Source organism: Octopus sinensis, linkage group LG6 (assembly GCF_006345805.1).
Source record: "Octopus sinensis linkage group LG6, ASM634580v1, whole genome shotgun sequence".
NCBI lineage: Eukaryota > Metazoa > Mollusca > Cephalopoda > Octopoda > Octopodidae > Octopus > Octopus sinensis.
This window is the reverse complement of record NC_043002.1, coordinates 22,803,901-22,813,900: the sequence shown is the minus strand read 5'-3', so window position 1 is coordinate 22,813,900 and position 10,000 is coordinate 22,803,901. Positions and strand designations below refer to the sequence as shown.

The window sequence follows — 10,000 nt, the reverse complement described above, 5'->3', positions numbered from 1 at the left end:
GCGGTGCTACACTGGGAGGGTTGCATCAATGGAACAGCAGGGCTGCGGGGAGAGACTGAAAGAGCTACGACTCTACTCCCTGGAGCGAAGACGGGAGAGGTGTGCAGTGATATATGTATGGAAGATCCTGGAGGAGTTGGCACCAAACTTTGGTCCTGAGAGCTATGCTAACCCCCGAACTAGACTTCACTTCAATTGCTTGAGATTCAAAAATCCATTCTTTTTATCTATCAAAAACATTGAGTCAATTTTCTGTATATCTAATTCAGCATTAAACAAAAATATTTCAATATATTTTATTTTCCATGATTTGCTTTTCACTATATTACTAGAATAGAAATATCTTGCATAATAATAAAATCAACTTATCAAATTCGGCAAAACTTACTCATACTAAATTTCATAATCACTCATATTTTGTACAGCTATGAAAATAACAATTTACTCCCCCCACTTAACTGTATGGTGATCCCTGATTTAGTTAATCATCTGTTTACTGCAAAGCCATATCAAAACTAAGATCAACGTCCAGATCAAAATTAAATTAACCTATACTAATCTAGCGACGGAAAGGAGGAGACTTTGCCTTTCATCCTTTCAGGGTCGATAAAATGAGTACCAGTTGAGCACTGGGGTCGATGTAATAGACTATCGCCAGCACCCCAAGTTTTGGGCCTTGTACCTACAGGGGAAAGAATTTTTATTGTTTTTACTGTTGTTGTTCTTTTTATTATTATTATCCCTTTTTTTAATTATAGGAGTTACAAGAAGTTAAGACACTGTTTACAGGTCAGTGATATGATGTATTTTATCATCTGCAGGATAAAAGAAATTTTATATTTATAATCTTTTATTTTATAATACTCCTCTCTAACATAGACATGATGACTTAAATATGGATTATAATAGACCTAAGAACTTGATATATTCTTGTTTTAACAATTACAGAAGGATGAAAGGTAAGTTGATTTGAACTCAGAATGAAAAGAGATGTGCTTAAATATCACATACCACTTTGTTTGCCTCGTTACCAAATCTCCCAATTTCCATTACATGAAAAGCGATGAAACTCTGGGTATCGATGAAAATCAACGAGTTGGTCAGTTCGGAAGGACTTTTGGACCAGGCACATAGATAATTTCCAAAACTTTCTGGACATGCGCTGCTATCAGGAGCAGGAGCATTGCTTGTTCGAGACAAACCCTACAGGCACGAAGGTGCCTTTAACCGGGCCTCTCCAGTATGCGCAAAGTTACGAAACAGTGCTGCACGCATTCATCCAGTTGCTGACTTGTGGAGCTGTCACATGTAAGGTGGGTGTATAAAGAAATTACATGTAAGGCGGGTGCGGTTATCTGCTCCTGAGTCCGTTTTGAAGACCGTCCCGCCTCATGAAAAGTACATTAAAAGTACAGAAGAAAATGGCGAGTGCCAGCAAATTTGTTGACAGGTAGATTAGAGAGATGTTTCGGCTCTCTACGTTCTGAGATCAAATCCTGTCGAGGTCAAACTTGCCTTTCATCCTTCCCACGCAATTAAGGGGCTGTTGAAATCTATTAAACCACTCTCATCTAAAATGCTGATTTTGTGCCTATTCGGAAACAATTTGTATCATTATAAAAAGGGATCAAGGATCTGTAGGTGACAAAACTGACAGAGGGACAGATTAATTACATTAAATTATTTACTCCTTGTATTCTGAGTTCAAATTCTTTCAAGTTGATTTTGTTTTATTCTTCCGGAGTGGATCATCTATTATATAAAATCCGTTCTGTCTGTCTGTGCGTGTGTCTTCTATGATCTCGGGCATCCTCCATCCGATCGCGCGCTCAAATTTGATATATAGATACCGACGGTATCAGGGCGTGTATAAGTCTTGAAAAAATTACAAAAATCGATTCCAGGTGAGAATGCGATCGATAAAGCCGTGGGAACGTGCATTTGTACGCGCAAATACATCAGCTGTTGCAATCGATACTACGCGTACGCGAGAAAAATGCACGTGCAGTTTGCGCAAAAAAAAAAGCCGGCTGGCTTGAAATAATGCCACAAAATACAGTATATTTAAGAGACCAAAAAAGTAGAAGGAAGGGAAGACTATTTGGTTTCTCAATAAGTTTTTTTTGCCTTAACTTCGTTTAACAAAACCAAAAATTTTATTGAAATAAAGGCATGTTTAATTATTTTTTAATGAAAAGAAAACACTGATTGCATTTTATTCAGCAGATATGATTCAGCACCGTCCATTGGACGGGTGGCGTTTTGCTCGTATAATTATATGTAAAGAACCGAGGCCGATATAACAGTAAATCTTCCTTGTAATTCTAACGCCTTGTAATTGGGTTAATAATCATTAAGGTGATTATCAAAATTTGTAGTTGTTTTCCTTGTGATGGAAAATTTTCTAAATGTTTCTTTTCTGTTATTTTGTAGATTTGCTCGATGCACCTTTAGAAATGCGCAGCAGGCTCTATTACAGCTTAAAGGTATTGAGATCGATTCTTACTAACGAATTACAGAAAACAAACGATTAAATAAAAAATATCGCTTAGAAAACAAAATGGCCAAAAATAAAGGGGGTGATATTATATGGCCGTCGTTCACTTCTCATAGGCTTGTGTACTGGGCGAGAAATTGATCTCAAAACAGTGATAGACAAATAAATAGACAGACGGAGAGATAAATAGATGTAGGTAGCTACAATACATTTCTCATTCTAGAGAAAGTGACTCATTGAAATTTAACAGAGAAACGAATATTTATTCGCAAGTTTTATTAAGAGAGCTTTTGAAGAAGAGAGATTCATAATTTTCTTAAAGTGGTATCTTAATGTTTTAAGTTTCATGTTGATATATATATATGTGTGTGTGTGTGTGTATGTGTGTGTGTGTGTTGCGTGCGTGTGTGTGTGTGAGTGCTTACACGCATGCATAAATACACATATATGTACAAAGAGAGAGAGAGAGAGAGAGGGGGGAGAGAGAGGGGAGAGAGAGGAGAGAGAGAGAGGTGTATACAATGAAAGATAAACGTTTAAAATTGTGATAAATAGATATATATATTAACAGACAGACAGACAGACTGATAGATAGATAGATAGATAGATAGATAGATAGATAGATAGATAGATAGATAGATAGATAGATAGATAGATAGATAGACAGATAAATAGATAGATTAAAATTTAACAGAGTTAAAACAAATATTTGTATGTAAGTTATCAAAATTTTAAAAACTACCGAGATTCATATTTCTTTTTCCATTTTGTAGTAGACATCTTTTGAAAGAAGAAAAGTTTTTATTTTCGAAAGTGGTAATTTCATGTGTTTCATGATAGCATTGAGAAATATATGTTGGAATATGTGTGCATAAACGTATACATACAGATATACATAAATACATACAGAGGTGAGATGGCGAGAGTGAATTGAATTGCGACCCAAACTGGAACTTGTACAGACAGATGTATTTCATTATAAGTTTTCTAACCATTGACTAATTTATTGATACTAATTTACGAGGGGGTACTGAGAAATCCCTGGTTTTAAGTGTATCGCGAAAGGCCTGGCTGGAGGATCAACCTTCCGAGTTCTTTTACAGGGCTTAGAAAAAATGTGAATCTGAGAGGGGAATATCTATATATATAAAACTCTAGTTGTGTGAGTGTCTGTCCCCTTCGATTTAGATTCCTAACTCCTCCCACATTTTGCGGTGCAGTTTAACCAAATTCGGGTATCTTATAGTCGTGATTCATATCATCATTTTTTATTCCATTTTTAATGCATTTTTTTGCTATAACTCTCTAAAAATGCTTATATAGTTATTTCCCTTACAAACCCGAGCAACGCCGGGCGATACTGCTAGTATTGAATAAAATCATATCACGTTTACCGCAGACATATCACTATTTATATATCTTTTATGCATGATTTTATCACATTGATATATCTACCTTGATACTCTATAAGCATTGATATACCTCACGTAATGTTACTTACGAATTATTGTTTATCTTAATTGATGGGTTTAATAACAACGATAGATCCCTTTATTCTCTAGAAAAACGACGACGCCGTGGTGATTTCATTCTCGCTCACAACATGATAAGCGGTAAGTGTAACCCCTCGAAAGAGCTGTTCTTCACTCCTGCTCCAGAGCGTCGGCTGCGGGGTTACTCTGAAAAGCTCTATCTGCGACGATTCTATCTCAATCGAAGGAGAGGGGCTTTCTCCGTCCGGGTTGCGGATCCGTGGAATAAGCTGCCGGACGAGATAGTGAAGATGCCGACGACCGCTCGGTTCAAAGTCTTTCTTGATCAGAAATGGCCTGAACTCTTTGCATGAACACCCTCCTTGTACATAACTCCATGTCCCCCTACATGGCCTTCCTTTTGCTTTTTGAGCCAAAAAATTAACTTAACTTAACTTACTTATACCTCTGTACCCGTTTATTAATGCATTTGCTTATATAACGACTGATTTTTCAGATCCTCTATAGCTTTACCATGGAGAATCACCCGGATTATGGTTCTTTGAAAGAACTGCTGGTAGTCCTAAGTAATATTCCAGGTATATCTCGGACATCGAATGGTAATAATGTAAGTGATTCTTTTTATTTCATAATTTCGCAGTTGCCTTTTCGATGTTGGTATCCGGTTTTGTGTCCATGACCATAACACTTAAGTCATATCTAGGCACGCTGGATTTTGTTATTATTCTGTTGTTGTTGTTGTTGTTATTGTATATCTCACTCCCGTTCTGATCCAGTAGGTCAGAGGCGTTCTGGTCATGATCATCCCATCTTTTGTATATTTTTGATTACACTGCCTAACGCCTATATCTTCCCTTTTCTTTCAAAATGCTACTCTTCTACAATTTACATAATTCTGTTGTTTGGATTGCGGCCATGTCGGTGCATCGGTTTGTAAGTTTAGTCGAAGTTCGGTATTTATTCTATCGTAAACTTGCGCCGAACTGCTAAGCTGCGGAGACATAAACAAACCAACGTACACACACACACACACATGTATATATATGTGTATATGCATACATGCCTATATATATATATATATATATATATATATATATATATATATATATATATATATATATATAATATATATATATATATATTATATATATATATATATAATATATATATATATAATGTATGCATATATAGGTACAGGACGTCACCAATTGTGTAAACAACATGAAAGAGGAAAACATATTGAGTTAAATACACAAAGAACGAGAGAAAAAATGGAAAACAGGACAAGTAATACACAACGACTCTTCATCAGTTATCGGCTGTCTATCTACTCCTGATTTTGGATTTATGGCGGGTCAAAGTTGGGAACGAAAACAGGGAGCCGAACGAAAACAAACGTGGAGGGTCGTTTGATCAGAACGAAGGTAAAATAGTGAATGCTGGGAGAAATATTTTCTTTAAAAAGAGAAAAGATAGAAGAGATAGAAGAAAGAGAAAGAAAACGTTTAGTCCTTAGAGCGTCGTGCAGGAAAAGAAAGATGAACGATGGTCACGTGTGAGCAACGAGAGAGAGGAAAAGAGAAAGCGGATATATATATATATATTCAAATATATCTACATATACATATCACTGTATCGATGTACCAAACCAGACTATCGGATGTTGTTTTACGTCACTGGTCACATTGCGCTTCCTCACATAGTTGTAGCTTTCAAATGACACAACCCTGTTGGATACGTAAGCAGGTGAACATTTCTCCTGAACGGAACGGCAGTCCGTTGAAGGATTACGCATTCACAGCCGAGTGGACTGAAGCAACATGAAGTGAAGTGTTTTGCTCAGGGAACACGACGCACTGCCGGTCTCGGGAATCGAATCCACGATATTGCGATCGTGAGTGTAGCGCCCTTACCACTGGGCCATGCATTTTCACCCACCCACTCAACCCCCACACACACAAGCACACACACACACGCACACAATCACATGTTTCTGTGTTGAAGTGGCTGTGTGGTAAGAATCTCGCTCTCCAACTGTATTGTTCTGGGTTCAATCCCACTGCGTGGCACCTTGGGTAAAAGTCTTCTACGATAGCCTTGGGCCAACCAAAGCTCTGTAAATGAATTTGGTAGACAGAAAGTGTCACGTCTCTTTCTCTCTTTCTCTCCCTATATATATATAATACAGTCCCCTTTATATATCTTTTATGTAAGATTTTATTACAAACAAGAGACGAGAGAGATAGTTCTTCTCACATTAGCTTAATGCTGCGAGTAACAAGAGATACATATCGATTCTTCAGATCATCGACAAAGTAATGAATTATAATAATTAAGAACCGTAAATCTCTCATTACTTCCAGGTCTTTCCTCTACCCATCAAGTCTGGTTATGTGGTCCAGCAAATGAAGAAAATTCGAAAGTTGCGGTATTTGTTTCTCTTTCCGAATTACCTCATTATAACTAGTCTCAAGTTTGGTTGCAGGTATGTAGTCCGTTTTCATTTTATGTCTCCTTCAATGTTTCTTCGTTATATACATCTATTGGGGGGACAAGTTGATGAAGGAGCTTCTATACCAATGATTCCCAACTGAGATCCATATGACTCCAAGGGTGGGGCAGGGGGCCATATAAGGGTTTTGGTGGTTCATACATGCGGATTAGTAAATTGGGGATCCACAGTAATATTCTATGGGCCCATGGAAAAATTTTGCTTTAGTTGTATTTATTGCAGGAAACAGCTAGGTATTTACTTATAGGTACGAGTATAAAATCTGCATCTCACTGCAAAGCCATGTCAAACCAGTGTGACAAAATAGGCTTATCAAAACAATATGATTTCATATCCTAAATTCAAGGCTTCCACATCAGATGGAGGGAATATGCTGAGGCCTTTGTCCTACAATGGACTGAACGTGGGAAATCCAATCCAAAGACAAGTTCTCACAATTTAATACAGACAGCTTTGACGTAAGTTAACAAGATTCCAGCTGCTAAAACATGTCCTGTCAGAAGGTGTTATTGCAAATCTACGCAAGTGAATGCATGAAAAACAAAATAGGAATTTTGAAACACATGTCAATAAAACTACCTTTCAACGCCGCATGAAAATGGAGGTCCGCCTGTGTAACATAGAAATCAAAGAGTTCCTTGAATAAAAAAAAATGTAGGGAAGCACTACTCGAAACGGCCACTGAAGCTATTACTCTTTTACTCTTATTTGTTTCAGTCATTTGACTGTGGCCATGCTGGAGCACCGCCTTTAGTCGAGCGAATCGACCCCAGGACTTATTCTTTGTAAGCCTAGTACTTACCCTATCGGTCTCTTTTGCCGAACCGCTAAGTGACGGGGACATAAACACACCAGCATCGGTTGTCAAGCGATGTTGGGGGAGGACAAACACAGACGCACAAACACACACACACACAGACGCACAAACATGCACACACACACACATACATATATATATATATATATATAATATATATATATATATATAATATATATATATATATATATACGACGGGCTTCTTTCAGTTTTCGTCTACCAAATCCACTCACAAGGCTTTGGTCGGCCCGAGACTATAGTAGAAGACACTTGCCCAAGGTGCCACGCAGTGGGACTGAACCCGGAACCATGTGGTTCGTAAGCAAGCTACTTACTACACAGCCACAGCCAAGTTTCTTTCATAAATCGTGGCTATCGTCTTGGATGATAACATTGGATGACACTATAACCGGTCGTATACCATTCCAGCATGGTGGTCACGGTTGAGATGGTGTTAGATCATAGATGTGTCTGTTTCAGTAGCACTGGTCTGTTGAATCAGCTAAGGAAACAGAAACGATAACTGTATCGAAGCCACTAGCACGACCACATCAATAATAATCGTCATCATCCCCAGTATCCAAACGTCACGATCCTTATAACCACAACCTTCACCACCACCACCACCACCACCACAACCACAACCACCACCACCACCACCACCACCACCACCACCACCACCACCCACCACCACCGCCACCGCCGCCGCCGCCGCCACCACCACCACCTGTCAATCCACCATCACAATCATCACTACCACCACCACCATCACTACCTTCACCACCATTACCACCATCGTTACTATCACCACCACGTCTACCTCATCACCACTCCCATCACAAGAAATGACCCACCACCACCACCACCACCACCACCACCTGTTAAATATGATGTTATCTCTACTTCAGCACTCTTCAGTATAAAGTAAGAAACATCATACACCTGGGTACCAACACAACGAATTCAACAGTAGACGGTGAGTACAACGGGTAGGTAGATGGTTGGTGGATGTGTTAGAGTGAACTGGTCAAAGGCTGGCAGTCTTGTCTTTTCCTTTATCTTTGCCTTTCTCTCTTTTTCACCTCTTTACTTTCTGGTTCCGTGCATGTGCGTGCGTTTGTATTTATGTGTGTGTGTGTGTGTGTGTGTGTGTGTGTGGTGTGTGTGTGTGTGTTTAGGCATTTATGCATATGTTTATGCGTGTGCGTATATTCAGGTTTTATTTTAAAACTTTCTCGCTAATGCAGGAAGTGGTTTCCAACAGACCATGAAACAATTGTCCTTCATCATGATTTAGATAACACTAACACACACACACGCACTTATATATATATATATACACACACACACACACACACACACACACACACACACATATATATATATATATATATATATATATATATATATATATATATATATAATATATATATCGGCAAATTTGTTGCAAATGCACCTAAATTTGAAAAACTTGTAATTGTTTAAAATAAATTTATTTACATATATACCAAATTAGTTTGAACAATATTTTTTGGGTTTATCAATGATAAAATTTTAGAATTATGAATTAGAAAAACATCTTTAAAAGTTTCAATGTTGACACGTTTAAATGTTCATAACAAATTTAAATGTTCATAACAAATTTAGAATTATGAATTAGAAAAATTTGTTCATAAATTTCGATGTTGACAAGTTTAAATGTTCACAAGTCAATAATATTAAAACTGTACATCAATTTGAATGTACAAAGCTCATCAGACTAGAATTGAATATCATCAAAGTTTCAGTCATACTGAGTCAAGAAGGGAAAAAACAAGGGCGAAATGAAGTATAAAATGGATTTGGTTTACAATTTCTCTGATCCCCATACAAGTGAGTGGACAAACCAATTTATTGGAAGTTATATATATAGATCAAAACAGTTTGGTCCATATATATATATATATTAAACACAATATATATTTTTTGTGCTACTCTTAGTTTCATGTGTATATCTATATATATAAATGCGCATAGTAACTTGGGATTTTAGAGAAAATCTTTCATATCTCTGCTGTTCTGCAAATAGACTTATTTTGCAGAAGCTAGGCACTTCATTTTAACATGCCCAACTTTTTGAGCTTACTGTTGTTTATTTGATAACCTAGTTAGTGATAAAAGGTAGCACCCAAAATATTTTTATGGTCCCCATGACTGGTGAGCAGATGGGAGCTACACTGAGGTCGGATGCTTTCAATAGAGCGGAGTCTGCTGATGGTATACAACGATCAGGTAGTGGTTATAAACCGGGCGATATTTGAAGCCCTCAATTTTAGAACAAGAAGTATCCCAGCTACATGCATCCATACAGATTTTGTCAACCAAAACTTACTTGATACTTCACCATGATCGAAATTGTCATTGTGTAGTTCCAAGAAAGCGTTTTAACCCTTTAAATACTAAGTATTTCATTTGCAGCAAGTATCATAAGCACGATTGTAATTTTATAATCTAGGAGAGAAGCGGTAGATTTTGCATCATTTGTCCCTAAAATCTCATTGATTTTCTAAGAACTACTCACATGGTGCCTACGCTGGTCATATTTTATTTATTTATTTTTCTCGGGAAATTATATCTACTTTTGGGGGAATATTTGGTGGTAATGTTCCACCAATATCCTCTGTGCTGAAACCTACCTACTT

At 37.4% G+C, this 10,000-nt stretch overlaps 1 protein-coding gene across 2 annotated transcripts in view; it reads left to right on the top strand.

Annotated features, from left to right (window-relative positions):
- LOC115213163 (active breakpoint cluster region-related protein-like) overlaps positions 1 to 10,000 on the top strand; it is a 46,750-nt gene that overhangs the window by 3,933 nt on the left and 32,817 nt on the right. For both annotated transcript variants that reach the window (XM_036503711.1, XM_036503710.1), the window contains exons 4-8: positions 759 to 789; positions 2,434 to 2,486; positions 4,487 to 4,597; positions 6,354 to 6,475; positions 8,228 to 8,295. In XM_036503711.1, the coding sequence (XP_036359604.1) occupies positions 759 to 789; positions 2,434 to 2,486; positions 4,487 to 4,597; positions 6,354 to 6,475; positions 8,228 to 8,295 (385 nt within the window). The remainder of the gene's footprint in view (positions 1 to 758; positions 790 to 2,433; positions 2,487 to 4,486; positions 4,598 to 6,353; positions 6,476 to 8,227; positions 8,296 to 10,000) is intronic.